Source organism: Lates calcarifer, linkage group LG16_LG22 (assembly GCF_001640805.2).
Source record: "Lates calcarifer isolate ASB-BC8 linkage group LG16_LG22, TLL_Latcal_v3, whole genome shotgun sequence".
Lineage (NCBI taxonomy): Eukaryota > Metazoa > Chordata > Actinopteri > Centropomidae > Lates > Lates calcarifer.
Genome location: NC_066848.1, coordinates 392,357 through 411,085, shown reverse-complemented (window position 1 = coordinate 411,085; position 18,729 = coordinate 392,357). Strand labels below are relative to the sequence as shown.

The 18,729-nt window shown below is 45.9% G+C and overlaps 1 protein-coding gene across 2 annotated transcripts; it reads left to right on the top strand.

The window, feature by feature from the left end:
* Positions 1 to 282: 282 nt before the first annotated feature.
* Positions 283 to 16,423, top strand: socs5b (suppressor of cytokine signaling 5b). Of its 2 annotated transcripts, XM_018679344.2 has the most exons (3): positions 283 to 539; positions 891 to 934; positions 10,658 to 16,423. In XM_018679344.2, the coding sequence occupies exon 3, from the start codon at positions 10,677 to 10,679 to the stop codon at positions 12,366 to 12,368; it is 1,692 nt and encodes a 563-aa protein (XP_018534860.1). In that variant the 5' UTR covers positions 283 to 539; positions 891 to 934; positions 10,658 to 10,676; the 3' UTR covers positions 12,369 to 16,423. The 2 variants fall into 2 exon arrangements, with proteins under 2 accessions (XP_018534860.1, XP_018534859.1); XM_018679343.2 differs by lacking the exons at positions 283 to 539; positions 891 to 934 and adding an exon at positions 1,793 to 5,278.
* The last annotated feature ends 2,306 nt before the right edge of the window (positions 16,424 to 18,729 follow it).

Sequence of the window (18,729 nt, the reverse complement as noted above, 5' to 3'; positions counted from 1 at the left end):
CACTCGCTGGCTGCATCCACACTTCTCTTTAAAGTCAACCCTTGCTTCACAGTTTACAGTAGAATCAGTCTTTATTGTCGTTGTTTGAACAACGAAAGACAATGTAGCAACTCAAGGACCAACAGTGAAAATAAAAAGATATAAAGATATAAAATTCTAGATAAACAACATATTCACTGGCCACTTAACTAGATACACCTGTTCACCTGCTTGTTAACACAAATATCTAATCAGCCAATCACATGGCAGCAGCTCAGTGTGTTTAGTCATGAAGACGAGCTGCTGAAGTTCAGACCGAGCATCAGAACAGAGGAAAGGTGATTTAAGAGACTGAACGTGTCCTGGTTGTTGGTCCGAGGGTTTCAGAACCGTCTCTGTGGTTTACAGTGAGCTTCAGTTCTCTGGGTGAGAGGAGAACGTCCAGACTGCTGATAGGAAGACAACAGTAACTCAGATAAACACTCGTTAGAACCAAGGTCTGCAGAGGATCATCTCCGAACCTTGAAGCAGATACAACAGCAGAAGACCACACCTGTCAGGTAAGAACAGGAAACTGAGACAGGCAACAACGAAAACGTCACCTGGTCTGATGAGTCTGGATTTCTTTGGATCTGTCTTATATCAGCGGTTCAGGCTGCTGCTGGTGGTGTGATGATGTGGGGGATATTTTCTTGGCTCACTTTAGTACCAACCAACCAACACCACGTCCGTCTCTTTATGACCTGTAACCTTGTTTTCTATAGAAAATATAGACTTTCTTTCTTGTTACTATTGTTCAATAAAACATACTTGACTAATAAAGATGAACTTATTGGAATTTAGAGGTCAAAGGTCACTGTAACCACCTCATACAGAAATGATTCAGGTTTGTTTGTTTGTTGTTTTTCCAGGTGGATGATGCTGCCTCTCAAACAAGAGCCTTTCAGGATGTGAGGTAAGACGAGAAACTCAAACTTATTTATTCTTGTTTTATTATTTTAATTAAACACATTGAACGTGTTGTCACCTTCTGACCTGCAGCTCTGATCACTTATCACTGGTCTCTGATCTCAGTAGATGCTGCCTGGTTCTTCCAGTCTTCATCCTCAGGTAGGCATAAGGATTCCACACAGTCTGACCAGACTCCACTGACAAAAACAGGGATTTAACCAGGAGCTGCTGGAATACCACTGCCTCCATCTGTTAGTGTGTCTGTGTTACTGTGTGGTACTTTTACTTCAGTAAAGTATCTGATTACTTCTTCCACCACTGAAAGTCACACAGTAACACAGACACACTAACAGATGGAGGCAGTGGTATTCCAGCAGCTCCTGGTTAAATCCCTGTTTTTCTCTATGGAGTCTGGTAGTGATATATAGAGATGTTTCTGGTTAAACTTAAAGGATCTTCGTCTTTAATAAAAAGCTCTGTCTCTGTTGAATCTTCATCATAAAATAGACTAAACAGGCTCAGTAAATCTGAAATTGACGTCGCTGCAATTTTGTTTCCATACTTCTGCCACAAGATGGCGACACCTCCCTCTGTCACCACATGAACAGCTCCTTTATCCTCAACATTAAGATTCACACAGTTCATTCAAAACAGAACTTGCATAGTTTGACATGAACAATGTCTTCCTCTATATTAACTCTGAATACAGGATAATACTTTGTTATATTGTCACTCTTGAATCATATCATCAGTATTATTCAGTTAGTTATGATCAATCACAGCATCAGTCCTGAATTTATCTTTTATTTTAATCAAAGCAGTGCAGTAAAATAGTCACTGTAAGAGCTGCTCCTGAATTAAATACAGTGTTTACTGTATGAACATGTCCTGTTGTGGCCAGGAAAAAATCAGTATATTAAAGAGAATTAAAGCAGTGTCTGACATGGTCAAAGCTCTGTGTTTTTATACGCTGTTGGACCAGTTCAAACTTTTGTCTAAATTTATTTAACCTTTGTTAAATAATGATTTCAACATGAGATCTGACCTGAACACACAAATGAAATAATGTTCATGTACTTTTCTTAGTCACCTTACCAGGAAACATCCACCCAAATGTCCGTATCACTCCATCTATTTAATATCACGACTGATCTGCATCCAGGTCTATTTCTGTACCGAGCGACTGCCCGGGATCAAACGCCGTCTGTCACCACTGATGATTTGTGTCAGTTTATCTGGACGTCAGACGTGAAGCTTGCTGCAATAAATCAAAGTTTACTACACACTTTAACAGCAGCTCTGTGATTAACTCCTGCATCTAAAACCTTTAAATGATTTTAGCAGATTAAACTCCACCTCCAGCTCTGACCTGGTGGAGCGTGGACCAGGACCTCTGATGGAGTCTTGTGGTCCTTTAGGGCCTTGGGGTGGCAGGTTAGTGGGTTTGTTTTCCTGCTGGGGGAGGGGGGGTTGGTCTACAACAGTGTTTAGGTGGGTGGTACGTGTCAACAAAACATCCAGATGAATGAAAGGTTCCCAGTAGAACAATGGATTGCGATTAGGGTTGTAAAAGGGCGGAGAGTTTCTGGGAAGTTTCCAGTAACTTTCCATGGAAATTAATGGGAATATACAGGAAATAACTGGGCATTTGAGCCAATTTATACAGACTACATCATATATTAACATAAAAATGAAATGTATCCACGCGTCAGATAAAAACACTAATGCACAGATATATGAACAATTTAGCTAAACAACAGTCTTTAAAATATTTGACAGTCGATGCTGGGTAAATGAGTAGAAACAGAGTAGATGAACAGATGAACTAAATCAGACTCTAACCTACAGTTTATGAACAGAACAGCTTCACAGCTGAGCTAGCACCATGTTAGCTAGCCTCTTAAACTGTCCATGAAATGGTGTTAGCTAGCTAACATTAGCATCTCTGATTTAGCAGCTAGCTAGCTGCTGTATAAACACATGTAGATGTATTTTTGCTGGTTAAACTTTTATAGCACAGATCATATAATCTGTTAATTCATTCCCATGGAAAGTTTCCAGCATTTTCTAACCCTAATTGACCAGATCCATCTACACCACCATTCCTTTGAGGGTCGTGGGAGCTGGAGCTGATCCCAGCTGACACCTTGGACAGGTGGCCAGTCTACAAACGCTCCTTTTCTCACCTACAGGAAATGGACCTGCAGGTCTTTGGACTGTAGAGGAAGGCTGAGCCTGTCTGTGGGTTTAATGTTGAGGGCGGTCGGTGTGCAGTGAGAATATGGTTCTGTCATTAGACCTTTCCCTCTCAGATCCAGCTGAATCACACTCATTCACCCTGGACCTGGTGGGCAGTTCTCACATCCTCACTGTGGATTGCTTGCAGATGACACAGCATGGACCTGCTGGTGTAGGAGAGGTCCTGAGTGACTAAAATAGTGTGAATCACTCCTGGCAGAAGAATCAGTGCTAATGCAATTCTCTTTCATTTCCTTTCATGACCACAAATTAGATCAGCATCTTGGAGATGTAAAAGCTAATGTGTTCGGGCTGCTGGTGATTTCCCCCTGAACTCAGCGTCAGCGTCAGCGTCAGCTCCAGCTAACTACTACATTACTCACACCACTTCCACTTCCCATTACGCCTCGTGTCATGTGCACATGAGTGATCCGACTCCAGGAGATGACCTCATGTGTGGGTGACTCTGAATGCTCCTTTCAGGACGTTTTGATTGTTCTAGGATTTACTTTGGTACAAGCTGTGACACAGATTCACCGGTCAGGGTTTCGTAACACAACATCTAACTCATGATAGATTCTCTGCCGAGGGATCCAATGAGCTTCTCCTAACCCTATGTTCCTCTGGGACATACAGTCCAACAGTGATGATGTGTTTCTGTAGTCCAACCTGAAGTTAGCATCAGCCTGGTTCCTCCACAAAAAGCCAATGGGATTTTTTCATAGTGTTTTGGATTATTCCAAGAAAATAAACAGTGAGCAGCTAAAGTTTCTGATCCTTCAGGTTTAGTTGATCAGATCATCTTCACAGATGAACACCACTGTTCTGATGTTTGAAGTAAGAAGCTAATGTTAGGCTATAAACCAACTACACCACGGTGTTAGTTAATGGTGTTCTAGTTGAGAAGCTGGAAAAACATGGCCGCTCACAGGAAATGTTGTTCTTGCTCCTTCAGAGAACAGATCTGCTCCACCTGAAGAACACCTCAGCTGTTAATGTTCGATTTTAAAACAACACTTTAGAACATTCTTTAAAAACTGTCCAGATGAACCATGAAGGTGAACTGATTCAGTCGTATCTCAGACTAGCTGTTGTTAGCAACAGTTGCTAACATCGCTCTACAAACAGCGTAGCAACATGTCCACAGATAAACCTGAACAGTTCTCTGTGTCTGACTGACTTCATGTAAACTAATGAGACTGAGCTGCTATAAACAGGAACATTAGCAGAGAGTTCACTGCTGCTGATGAGGAGCGGCCATCTTGGATTCTGATGTCGGGGTTGGTGGGGTTGCTCTGACTTCAGGGACGTTCCTGTTGAAACTTCTGACTAGGAAGTCGGGAATTCCTACTAACTGGAACGCACCATTAACCCAACCGGTCGCGGCAGATATGGCCGCTCAGTCTGACGCGGTTCTGCGCCACATGTGAAGCGCCTCCGAGATGACTTCTGTTGTGATTTGTCGCTATATAAATGCAGACTGATTTGTCTCACAGGTAGAGCCTCTGCTGGCCGCTCTCACCTGGATGACATCAGCTGCAGTCGGCCCTGGCCGGGACACCAGCACCATCAGCATCACTTCACTCCTCCACGTTTCCAAGTCGCTGCCAGCGCAGAGCTCCGGCCTCCTCCGCCCGCTCATTGGCGACACGGGACGCCCGTCACGGGGAAGCCAGCTCCCGGGGCATTCCCTATCCGCGTGCTCGGTCGGAAGTGGCCGCCCTCTCCCGGCGCTCCATTGGACCGAGCCGCTGTCAGTCGGGTTCACTCACGTTGAACACCGTCCGCCTCTCCGGCTCCTCGGCTGCCGAGACCGCCGTCATATTGGCTGCTAGAGGCAGCAGCGACCACGGCTGAGAAGAAGACCCCCACCATGATGAAGAACGGGCTGTGGCGGCGCTTAAAGATTAATTTAACTTTTTAAATATTTCTGATTAGTATTTAACCAATTCATGTTAAAGTACTCGGGATGATACCGACAAGTATCCGCGTACTTTTAGAGCTTTCATCCGACACCGTGGTCCGCAGAGGGGATATATGCCTGACTTCTCTTAATAGCCATTTTTTGCAGACAAAGAGCTGTTGAATAAAGCTTTCAGGAGGCACGCGGGTAAGAAATGAATCCTACACACAAACCATCACCTGTCAAACATGTCACGTTTGTGTGCTCAGCATATTTCAGCCACTCGGCGCCTTTTGGTTTATTTGTTTAATTTCTGTGTCGATTTTTCACAAGCTAACACGCTAACCCCCGCTAGCTTGCCTGGTTAGCCTGAAGCTAGCCAAAACGCTAGAAACCCCCCATTCCAGGGAATGCTAGCTGTTAGCATTTTTGACAGCTCGTAATCCCGAACCGTAAAGTTAGCCATCTGTTGCCAACTATAAGAAAACCGATTATAATTCACTCCTGTGAAGTGTTTTACATCGGAGTGAAGCCACGCAGCCAGCCTGACAGACACGAGCCGAGCTAACGGCGGCTGTAGCTACATGTAGCGGTGTGTCGGCTGCTGTCTGTGGATGTGTTAGCGTGTTAGCCAGGCAGCTAACTTGGCTGGGACCAGGGGAAAAGTGGGGCCTCCAGGAACCTAAAGGCCTTCCAACCGTTTCTATAGACCAGCTATAATAACGTTACAGCTCGATTATTGTGGGTGTTGTATTGTCTCACCGGTAAACCTGCCCGTTAGTGTAACGGAACCGTTAATCTAACAGTTTAGAGGTTGTAGAAATAAACTGTTTGTCTGAGAGAACAAGCCCCGTTTATTCCCACTTCAGTTAACTTGACTACATGTAACTTACTCGTTATTCCCTGTTTAATTAGAGTATTTTCTTTATCTGTTATTGAGCTAAAGCTACCTACAGAGCTGCAGAGTAATTATGATAAATCCACTATGCTGGTGCTGAAGAACAATGCAGACTTGAGTTGCAGGAACATGTTTGACTGTGCATATTCAGCCTCTATTTGAAAGGTCTATTTATAGCAAAATAAAATAAAAGAGAAATCACTCAGCCTCTGTTCTGTGGAGGGAGAAACTGGACAGCTCAACATTTCTATTAAAAGTCCCAGTATTTGTAGAGATTTAAACGATGGGGAGAATCAGTGTGTTTTATCAGTCTTTTGCAGACCCTGTGTGGCTATCTGCCATCCCACATATCTTTAAGAATGTGAGACGTTGCAAATATCTCATTAACTCTGGTCTGGTCTGAGCAGAGAAGAAGGCGCCCTCCCTTAATCTTGTCTTCTCTCCAGCCCTCTCTTAGATCAGTGTGATCCCAGGAGGATGGGTGTGTTGGGGCTGCCGGAGAGCAGAAGTAGCCTAGTTCTGTTTCAGGGCGACTTTAAGTGCTGGTGGACTGGATTGCACCGTTGGTGCGGCCATTGTTGTCAGCGGCAGACGTCAAGCAGACTTATGTAGGACGGCTGAAGTTTAAATAATCAGGGTTAATTTGAAGTCGTAGCTGTGTGTGTCTGTGGTTGTAAAGTAGTTGTTGCCTGTTTGTGTCGAGTGCATCACTGCTACACGTCTGTGAGAGGTGATGGAGCTCGGTGTGTCACAATCTTGGTACGAATAAATTGCACTGACCTGAAAGGTAGTGATGCTGTGATTTGTGTTGCTGTTGTTGTTGTTGTTGTTGTGTGTTTTGCTCCAGCAGTCTACACCGTTTATCGTTGTTAAATTGCGACAGTCACACGGCCGTCTTCTAATCACACGGGGCGGGAGATCCTGGCCTCTGTGGTCCCTGGACCTGAGGGATAAAAACACACCAACCCGGATGGAAAGTCCAGCCTCTCGAGATGTAGCTGATATAACAGCGGCCTCACAGTTCCAGTTCTTCTTGGAGGGAAAACAGCTAGGGTGTGGGAGCGTGCAGTTTTAGTTTGTAGATCAGCGTTTTCATGCCGGCGGTAACAATTACAGAATTAAAACCAATGCTGGCAAATTTAGGCTCAGACTCAGAGCGCCAAAAAAAATGATGAATGAGAGGGAGTTGTTTGTATATTTTGATTTCTAAAGTCGGATTGGCTGGACAAATAGTTCAAGTGCATTTATTATTATTGAACCAACACTGAACTCTCACTGAAACAGCTTAAGTAACAGTCCAGTTAAATGTAAAGTGGCGTCATGCACCAACTTTCTCTCTTTTGCTTCCTAATTATTTGATGGCGAGTGCAGGTCTGATACTGCTGCTCTGTTGTTTTAGATTACTGTTAAATTATGAGGCACATCTTAACTGAAAGTAGGAGACATTCCACTTCAGCATTTTACAGATTTTGGTTCATATTGTTCTGGATGGTCGACTGGCTGCATTAAGATGTTAGAGGTGATGATGTGTGACCACAGTCCAAAGACAGAGGCTGCATCCACATTAACACGTTTTAGTCTTCACCTGTCGCTATGGTTACGCCTGGCGTCCACACTACTCTGGAGTTTCCAAGCCCTTGAAACGAGACTTTTGGAAACGCTGCTGGTCCCAGTTTTAGTTTGAAAACTCTGGAGTTGTGATTTCTGGACGTATCCTGATCCCTGATTGGTCACGCTTCGATCACGTGACCTGTTTCAGCCTCGACTACCTGTGGTGAACGAACTATAAGTGTTGCTGACGCTGGTGTCTTTGCTAGCAGCTGTTCTGCTGTTAAATTCCTACTTTTCTGTTGTTGCAGCGTAAACGATCTACTTCCTGTTTACACCTGCACATGTTAAGTCAATGGTCATGTGATCTGTGTGTTCAGGTGTGTTAGTGTGGATGAAAACACTCATCTGGACGGTTGATTGATTTTGTTTTCAGATGAAAAGACGTCAGAAAGCTTCTCACACTGGAGAACCTGGAAGAACACAGGCCATTATTAAAATGGTTGATGATTAATTTTCTTTTGATTGGCTAATTGGATCAGTTGATTAACGGCTGCAGCTCGAGGTGTTTCTTCCCTCGATGTTCTCAGGCTCCTTTTACCTGCAGCAGTTTGTCTGATTAGTTCAGAGGCTGCTGCTGTTGATGGGGATCAATATCTCCTGACGAAAGACGTAATAATTTTTGATCAGCTGGAGTCGGTGTTTATAAAGCAGATACATCCACATTTGTACCTTTAAATTAATAGAAGTGAGCGTGTCGTTAGATCAGGAAAATCCTTTTAATCTTTCTTTCCTCTTAGTAAAGGCTGTGGCTGCACTGATCCTTTGATAGTAATCATCTAAGAAGAAAAAATAAGGATGTGCAGACGCAGGAGGAGCAATTATGTGATTTAAGTAATTATCTAATGTTTTGGTTCAGATTAAATTAAATAATCTTAAGTGTGTGTGCCAAGAAAGTAAAACATCATTATTTAAATTAAGGCAGGTCACTACAGGAGAATAATTCATCTGATGTTTTGTTATTTTTATTGAATCAGTAGCAAAGTGACTCCTTGTCTGATCCAGCATCTGTGGGATGGTCCAGAACAAACCAGATTCACGGAGACCCCCCCACCCCCACAGGACCCAGAGGGGGAGCTACACAGTGTTAGTCAGGTCCCACAGATCCTGGATCAGATCAGGATCTGTGGAGTTTGGAGTCCAGGTCAACACCTCGGGCTCTTTGTCGTGTTCCTTGGTGGTGGAGTGGGTTTGTCTTCCTGCTGCTGGAGGCCCCTGACATTGGGGAGTGCAGTCTACAGTGTTTAGGTGGTGGTGCGTGTCAAAGTAACGTCCAGATGAATGAAGGATTGATGTGGAGAATAAGAGGACAACGTCTCTCAGGCTTTATTCAACACGAATAAGAGACAAACCACAGCGTGAGTCACACAGTGACCTAACTGTGTGAATGACACTTTTTTTTCATACGCGTCGCAAACGTAATGATCGTCAGGTGAGGAGATTGTCGTCAGATCAGTAGACGTCTGTTAGTCTCAGAAAATCAACTTAATCAGTCATGTGCTGAGGACTGGTCTGGTTTCCTGTGCATCACAGAGCCCCCGTCTGTTACAGCTGACTGTGCAAATCCATAACGTCTTTATCAGTATCAGGAGGCAAAGTCTGCACGCAGGCCGACCTGATGCCAGGCAGCTGAACATCTGCTGTTAGCCCAGGAGGAGTTTGTTAGCTTATCAAAAAGAAAAGGAAAAGAAGAGGGAGGAAGTGAGGTAGACTCACATCCTCTGTTTGTTATCAGCTACTGTAAACTTCAGGCTTCTTCAGAATTTATTGATTGAAGTGATAATTACACAACTGAAAATCACTGAGCTCAGTTCAAATTATTACTAATGTCCTGAGATTGTTGAGCAGCAGGTTTAGGCTCAGTTAAGGGACTGTAAGTGTTTGAATTTGATTTCATTTGATTTATTTTGACCTAATGTACAGGTTTACTGATGTTCCAAATATTCTGTTGTTTAAAAATAAAATAAATTGTGTTCAACAGGAAAAAAGTAGTTTTTCTTACCAAGCATTTCAGAGCAGTAACCTATGAAAACACCTCCTGAACAAACAGGTTATTAATTTCACATCGTCATCGTTTTTTGATATAAACATCGTCTGGATTCTTATGATGCAGATTCAAAAAGAAAAATGATCTGATGCTTGGTCCAGTATTTACATTGTTCAGATTTGTTATACACGAGAATAAAATGTGTGTTTATTTTTATGAACAGCTAAAGATGTGAAAGAAAGAAATGGTCGTATCTTAACAGTTATAAGCACTTATTTTTTTTTAAACCACAGAATTAAGAACAACATCCAGAGTAAATCTGATATTTAACATCAAATCAATGCTTAAGTTCATTTCTGAAAATCAAACGTCTGCCAGTTAAACATGATAAATATTTGAAATCAAACATTATGATTTTGTTTTGTCCTGACAGTTTCCACAGCAGAGAAAAATCTGTGGTGTTTTTCCTCAACATTGTAAATACAGTCGTTAATGGATTAAAAAACAGAACTGAAACCAGTGTTTTAATGTAAAGTATTTGGGTTCAATTGTGATTTGGATTCAGTCTGCACCCTGATAAATCCCTGACGTCTGTGACAGGGAGGGAAGAGTCCTTCAAGGTTTTGTGTTCGGCAGAACTTTTTTTTTGTTTGTTTGTTTTTTTTATGCCACTGTGTCCAAATCAGATTCTGGTAGAGAGATAAATCAATGGCATATGTGAGTGTATGTGCCCTGTCTGCTGCTATTACAGGGAAAGTTTTCGGTCAGGTCTAGACTGGCTCTGTAATACAGTACATACCAGCAGATCAGCTGTGAGCAGATCCTGGGTTCATTTATAGCTGTGGCCTTGTGTCCCTGCACGTCTGCCTGGCAACTCCTAACTCTGCTGTTCCAACTACTCAAGCTCACCCACCTCTCAGACACTTTGGCCCCGTTATACTCACACCATGTCTAATTACTAGATACACAGTAGTCTGGGGAATTTAAATGTAGGACGTTCTTTATACTAGCTCAGTGTTAAATGTAGGCGCTGTCGCCGTTGCAGGGTTTCTCCACCTGTGACTTAATCAGTTTTGTCTCCTGTTGCCTTCAGGTCCCGGGGGCTCCTATTGATGAAGAAAGTGGGCAACATGTGGAGCAACCTGAAGAGCAAATGCCAGACTCTCTTTCACAACAGCAGTCCAGGACCCAGTGAAAGCAGGGTGGAGGCAGATGCCGTCCACTGTGTGGTGGATCTCGGCCAGGGAGGCGGCTCAGGTGATGCACATGCGTCCAGAGCGTCCAGCCCATCGCGGAGCCTCCTACCGGTGCCAATGGTCACAGCGGGACGCCGCCATCACAACTGTGTGTCGGACATCCCTCAGATAGTAGAGATCACCATCGACAAGGACACTGAGGATGTGCGGGGTGGATCCGGGGGAGTTCCTCTGGCCCGGAGAGACTCCTATTCCCGTCACGCTCCGTGGGGGGGTAAGAAAAAACACTCGTGTTCCACCAAAACCCAGAGCTCTCTGGAGGCAGACCGGCGGTCTGGGCGTTTACGGGGTAGCGGGAACCGTAGGGACAGGCGTTACGGAGTCGGCTCCATCCAGGAGATGAGCGACTCCGTCTCTGGAGGACGCAGTCTGAGCGCTCGGTCTCTGCGCCAGCGGCTCAGCGATACAGTCGGACTGTGCTTACCCCTGCCCGCTCGTAGACGCTCCCGTTCATCTAAGAACCCTGTCGCCTCCAAGCGTAAGATTCACCTGACGGAGCTCATGCTGGAGACCTGCCCCTTCCCTCCGGGCTCGGACCTCGCTCACAAGTGGCACCTGATCAAGCAGCACACGGCGCCGGTCAGCCCGCATTCCTCCACCGCCCTGCTCGACGCCTTCGACCCGGCCCACCCCTCTCCTGAGGATGAAGAGGAGCGTCTACGCGAGCGCCGCAGACTTAGCATCGAGGAAGGTGTGGACCCTCCACCTAATGCACAGATCCACACCCTGGAGGCCTCAGTGCCGGGCTCCTCTCTCTACAAACTGGGACCAAAGATGGCTCCCGGCATGGGAGAGGCCTCCGGGGATGGCCGGGCCTCGGCGACCAGCAGCTCCGCGGGTGCCGTGTCATCGGGGGCCTGTGGGCAGGTGCTGGGGGCTTCAGCGTCGGCCCAGGACTGTGACTCTGAGGAGGACTCGACCACCCTCTGTCTGCAGGCCAGGAGGCCCAAGCAGAGGCACGCCTCTGGGGACGGTCACCTGAGCCGGCAGCAGCCCGGACCCTGGAAGGTCCACACCCAGATAGACTACATCCACTGCCTGGTGCCGGACCTGTTGCAGATCACAGCTCTGCCCTGTTACTGGGGCGTGATGGACCGCTACGAGGCTGAGGCGCTGCTGGACGGACGGCCCGAGGGCACCTTCCTGCTGCGAGACTCGGCCCAGGAGGACTACCTCTTCTCCGTTAGCTTCCGCCGTTACAACCGCTCGCTGCACGCCCGCATAGAGCAGTGGAACCACAACTTCAGCTTCGACGCTCACGACCCGTGTGTTTTCCACTCTTCCACCGTCACAGGGCTGCTGGAGCACTACAAGGACCCCAGCGCCTGCATGTTTTTCGAGCCGCTGCTCACGGCGCCGCTCCATCGAACCTTTCCCTTCGGCCTGCAGCACTTGGCTCGAGCCGCCATCTGCCGCTGGACCACTTACGATGGCATAGGCTCTTTGCCGCTGCCCCCTGCCCTGCAGGACTTCCTCAAGGAGTATCACTATAAACAGAAAGTACGAGTTCGCTGGCTGGAGAGGGAACCGCCACTCAAGGTTAAATAGGGCGGGCGGGCTTCTCCACACGCTGCGAGAGGATCACAGAACTTGAGAAATTCCTCATTAGCCAATTAGAGGCTGTTCTGATACGGTTCTCTTCCTGGTGGGGGATTGAATTTAAATATAACAAGCTATACAAGATTCATTCTAATCTTTGTTTTAGTTATTACTTACATCACAGAAAATACATATGATTATATTCAGTATAATGCTGTCTGGCAAGCACATGTTTTTGTGTTGAACAGGTTGTTTTGACAGGGAGCGAAGGCACAAATATCAGTGTCTCTTTCTCTCCCGCTTTGTGCTAAATGTCTGCCTGATCCCACAGCATCACCCTGCCTGTAGACCTGCCTGCATGCCTCCCCCCCGTTCATCCCAAATTTAGGCTCTTTAGGTCCACATGGCTACGTTGTACAGTTCACTTTGTGCTTTCTCTATTTTTTTTATCTCCTGAGCTTGTCGAAGCACCGAGTGCAGCACCTTCCCAAGAGGGTTGAAAGGTGTGAGTGTGGGTTGAGAGGGCGACTGGAGGTGCTGTTGGTGGCTTATTGCAGTCAGAGCTTGTCCCATGGATCGAGCTACATGAGGCACATTATTCGCCATCTCTCTTTGCACGCGCGAGTTTCAGCTAAGTCAGAGACGGGGACAGATTCGGAGCGGGTCCACAGAGTTCAGGACAGCACATCAGGGACAGGAAGTGCTTCCTAAGGGTAATAGATTACTTCTTACAGACACTAGTTCCTCCTTAAGCAGTAATGAATCATCAATCGTCTTCAGTGAACAAGCTAAACCTGTCAACCTGTTCATCTCTTCCTGTTTGAAGTTTAGCTCCTGTGCTAACGTCTGCTTGAATATTTCTCTTTTATTTTCTAACATCTGTGCAGCTAGGTTGTTGTTAGGAAGGCGAACAGGTGTTTGTGGTAGGTGAAGACAATCGATGGAAATGTGAGCTGGAGAGATAGCATCACAACATGGATTTCTAAAACTCCCACGATCACTTTGCAGCAACATTTCCCTCCTGGAGTTCACGCTTCTTCTCTGAAATGTTAAACAGTCGAACAGACACCTCTCATCTCCGACATAAATACAGTTATGTAGATAAAAACCCTGCAGGTAAAAGCTGAAACAGGCTTGAGCTCATGATCAATGGAAAGGTTCATCTCAGACCTGTTGATTCAGTGTGTGTGTGTGTGTGTGTGTGTGTGTGTGTGTGTGTGTGTGTGTGTGTGTGTGTGTGTGTGTCATCAGCCTTTCTGTCCGTTAAAGGACGAATCATGAACAAATGAATCTGAGACTGTGACCAAAGCTCCTGCACACAGCGACGTGTAGCTAACGGTGGTGAAACTAAGCTAAATTATGTTTGAACTTTACAAACAAGTGAAAGCTGAAAGACTTGGAGCTGCTCTTTACTACATGTTGATGTGGGAGGACGTGGTTGTTTAAAGCTCAACATCTACACCTTGATATTTATCAGGCAACAAGAGGGTTTTTGTGCAGGTGGTAGAAACTAATTGGTTCAGGTTTTAGGGTCAGCATTTACCAAACATTTTTATTTTCCACTGCCCTGCACTTTGTCGTCAGAAAGCATGAATACACCACCTGAGTTTTTAGCATCCACACTGTCAAACAGTGGCTTTAGAAAGTATTCAGACCCCTCCTGTTTTACTCACTTCACAAGGTTGTAGATGTAATTTTAAAGCTGGATAAAACTGTAGATCAGTCTACACTCAGTATTGACAAAGTGAAAACATGTTTTCTTGCAAATTTATTAAAATAATTAACAAGTTTTCAGACAGTTAATTCAGGACTTTGTGAAGCTCCTCTGGCAGCAGGTGCAGCTCCAGTAAAGTCTCTACGAGCTTTGCACACCTGGATTTATCTCATTCTTCCTGACAGATCCTCTGGAGAATGTTCTGTGGGGTTTAAATAACAAATACATGGGCCTTACTCAGGAACAGTCCATCTGTGTGCTATACCTGATGTCTGTGCCTTTCTAAACTAAGTCGATTCAGTTTCAGACACATTTCAAGGATAATTAAAGCAAACGGAGCAAAGAGTCTAAAATCATGTTTTTACATCATTCTGGGTTAATTAAATTAAATCAGTCAGCCTCGCTCATAATATCCCCACCTGTCACAGGTGAATTCACCACGTGTGGATCTGAATTTACCATCGAGGTGTCTCTGGTGCAGAGTGAACTTCAGGCCTGTTCTCCGACCCCGTCAGGCTGAAGGAGGAGAGGTGGAGCTGGCTTTAACGCTCAGACAGGGCCGGGATTTGTTGAAGTAAATAGCACTTTAATTGTGTATTTGTGTTGTACAGTGCGGTCTGCAGGCGTCAGGACAGGGGACGGTTTTAGTTTTTGTTTTATGTCGGCTCTTTACTCCGTCATGTTCGGGTGTCAGGGTTTGGATCCATGTTGGGTGACGATACACCTGGTGTTTTTACTGTGTTCTCTCTGAGATCAGCTGCAGGAGCTCGGACAGCTCTCACCAACAATCAACAAGAACTCATGTTAAAACCACAGACCTTATTTCAGACATTTAACCAGAAACACACTGACAACAGGAAGAGCTAACATGCTAACATGCTAACTGACTTCCTGGTTGTAGGATCAGTCCTGCAGGACTCTCTTCACCCAGTATGGATTGAAACAGTCTCAGACATGAGAAAAGAGAGTCAGCACTTGAACCTGCTTCACAGCTGAACCCGTCCTCCTGTCCAGGTGCTCTGTGTGTGTGTGTGTGTGTCCTCTGGACGGCGAGTGTTTGGAAAAAACCGGTGGTCCTGAAACATTTCAGGTGCATTCAGGTGTCGATGGAGCTGCGTCCTCGGCCGCGCTGCAGACTGAGTGTGTGTTGGTGTGTTAGCGTATGGACAGAGCCACAGGGAGGGGAGGCAGAGTCGACTGTGAGGGGTGACGATGACTCCGGTGAACAGCGGCCCTCCCCCCTCCTCCCCCTCTTTATTCTCAGGCAGAGTCCCAGGACCCTCTCAGCCCAGTTTTCCCCATGGGAAATATCTGATGTGAAGCGTAGCACGTTTGCCATAGGACCCGTAGGTTTTATTCTTCTGTGGTGCGTTAACTGTCTGGAACACACTCTACATTTGCACACACCTCTAACACCTGCACTACCCCCAGGTATCCACCCCCACCCCCACCCCCACCCTGAACCAGGGGTGTGTAAACATGGACCACATGTAGCCAGCACCACCTCTCCTCCAAAAACAAAACAAAAAAAGGGAAAACAAAGATGGCTGTCTCTGTGTATCCTCTGTTCTTAAGACAAGAACAAACATTTTGACCTGATGTTGTCGTTACTTTGACACTGATTAGCTGCACTATGAGAGCAGAAACCACTGGGTCTGGTCTGGATGTAGGACCCCCCCCCCCGGTACGACTCGTGGTTTCAGCTCTTTAGAAAAAAAAAAAAACATATTTTAAACCTTTTTATTTTGTTCCCATATATATTTTAGAGAGCTGGGTTAAGTGCTATATGCAAACAGAAAAAGATGTATGAAAGAATTATTTTTCATTATGACTTCTCCCTAATATGCAATGGAGTGTAGTGTAACGATGGTTGATCCTCTGTCACTTTAATGCTGTATGTGCACATTGGTTGCTGTGTGGATGCGGGTGCCGAGGCAACAGGACTTGACAATGATGGGAACTAATGGTTGTCACCGTGTTCCCAGACTGCCTTATTCGTTCTGACCAATCACACGAGCCCGTTTTAAACCCTGGGTGGCCGCCGCCGCTTTCGTCAGACGAATATCGCTGTTCCATTCTCCTCTGCTTTTTCCTCCTTTTCTTTTCCTCCTCTGCTGTCAGGTCGGACTCGGAGCGTGTAAATGGCTTAATCATGTTCACATCTCACCTGTCTGTTCTGTACCTGCTTCACTGTTCAGAGAAAAAACATTGTTTTCCAGTGTAACCTGTTCATTTAAAGCCGTATGATGCGACACTTGTAGCTGTCACTCTTGGTGCTTGGCTTATGCTTCATTGTCTTAATATTCCAAATAAAACTGTTAAGTGTAATCCACACTGGCCCATGACATAATCTGGACTATGATTGGTTTTTTTCTTCCACTCCAGGTGTGGCAGCAGTGAGTCCAGCTCAGACCAGGTGTATTTACATTCAGCCAGTGTGAACGTTTCACATCTACCTGTAACGTCAGGTCAGAATCTTCAGACTTTTCCCAGTTCAGAAGAAGAAAAGTGAAAATAAAAGCGTCCCTGTGTCGTTAAGACATGGACGGAAACAGACCTGCTCCACCTGGAGAACACCTCTGCTGTTTTAAACCATGAAGGTGAACTGATTCAGATCGTATCTCAGACTAGCTGTTGTTAGCAACAGTTGCTAACATCGCTCTACAAACAGCGTAGCAACATGTCCACAGATAAACCTGAACAGTTCTCTGTGTCTGACTGACTTCATGTAAACTAATGAGACTGAGCTGCTATAAACAGGAACATTAGCAGAGAGTTCACTGCTGCTGATGAGGAGCGGCCATCTTGGATTCTGATGTCGGGGATTGCTCTGACTTCAGGAGGCGTTCAGGTTCAAACTTCTGAGTAGGATCTCTCAGTACAACAGACGATATCGATAGATGGTCGTATCGCAGCCTAAACCTCAGGTCACAGACTGATCAATCACTTCCTGTACTACCTGTCTTCACCTGCGGTCCTTTAGCAACACGTTCTGAAAACAATAACATGTTAAAAACAAACAGAACAACAAACTTTAATGAAACCAAAACAAAGAGTTTATTTTTTACCAGACTTTAAATGTAAAATAATTTAAATGTAATGAGCCGTCAGCCTCTGACATGATCTTAACAAACACACTCACTGCAGTTAATCAGTATGTGACCTTTGACCTTTAACCACTGAAATCTATTCAGTTCATCTTTGATGTGGATGAAGAGATTCCCTCCAGGTGTTGCTCAGGTGTCACACTGAAGACGACCTGGAAACCCAATGCCTTCAATCAGCGCAGAGGAAACTACGGTGGCTGACAAGGGCCATGACGGACGCCACGATGCTTCCTGCTCAGGTCGGTCTGTCAGTGTTTTTAGGTGAACTGTTCCTTTATTATTATTAATTATTGACCTGATCATCTGCTCCTCACAGAGAGAGGAGGCCTCTCAGCTCCACAGCTCCTCCTACAGGCCTGGAGGAGTAACGCTGTGTGGACACACGTCTCTGCTGCGTCTGGTCTCTGAGGTTTGAGTGTGTCTGGTTGTGTTGTGTGTTGTCCAAGTGATGAACCTGTTGTCTACATTTGTTTGTGATTTGTTGTGTGTATTTGGTTGTGTTGTGTTGTGTTGTGTTGTGTGTGTCTGGTTGTTGTGTTGCAGTGTGTTGGTCCTTGTCGGCCTTTGTAGTAAACCAGTTTGTTCTCTGGTTGTTTGAGTGCAGCAACAACAACAGTCTAATGAGGCGTAATCTCTCACCTGTAGTCTCACCTGTGACGTCCTCCACCCCCCCCCCACTCCCCCCTCTCAGCAGTCATCACCCCCCCGTGCCCAGCAGCAGGTATGCAGACAGACTCGGCCGAGCTGCCTGGAACTCCACAGTCGAGTATTTGTTCATTTGAAATTAGGTATAAATAGCATGTGGGTTATCGGTTTCAAGTTAGCTTCCCGAGGCTTATGAATAATTGACGCTCACCCAGGAGGAGAGGCAGAGGGTGAGTGCAGATGATGAAGGTCTTGTCAGTTTATCAGCCGGCTGAACCCTCCAGATTTCATCTCAGTCTTGGTCTCCGACGTCTCCTTATCGGCCCTGCCCCTGAACGCACCGCTCTATCTCCGCTCTGCACACTGAGCCGTTGTTGTTGTTGGCAGCGGCTTCAAAAGACGAGTCGGGTGAGAGCCGCCGCGCTGCGTCCAGATAAAAACGTTTCTGTCCTCTGTGGCTCCTTTAAGAACCTCATTATGTGTTTTTATGTTTTTGATAACGAGGGTTCACACAAACACACGGGGCGTTTGTTGTCACAGGCAGCATGTGGGAAAGAGCAGAATGTTCCTGTGCAGTCAAACATTTCATGGCCGCTGTAGAAAAACCCCTGTCACTCCAGACATGACTGTGAGGAACTATACTATTTCCCATAAGCCCCTGGACCATCACAGGTCCTGGATCGGATCAGGACTCCAGGTCTACACCTCAGGCTCTTGTCGTGTTCCAGATGTTCTGAGCAGGCGGTGGTGGACTGGGTTTGTCTTCCTGCTGGGGGAGGCCCCTGACGTTGGGGAGTGTGTTTGGTCTGCAGTAAGGTTTAGATGGTCGGTAACATCCAGGTGAATGTTCACACACACACACACACACACCACACACACACACACACACACACACACACACACA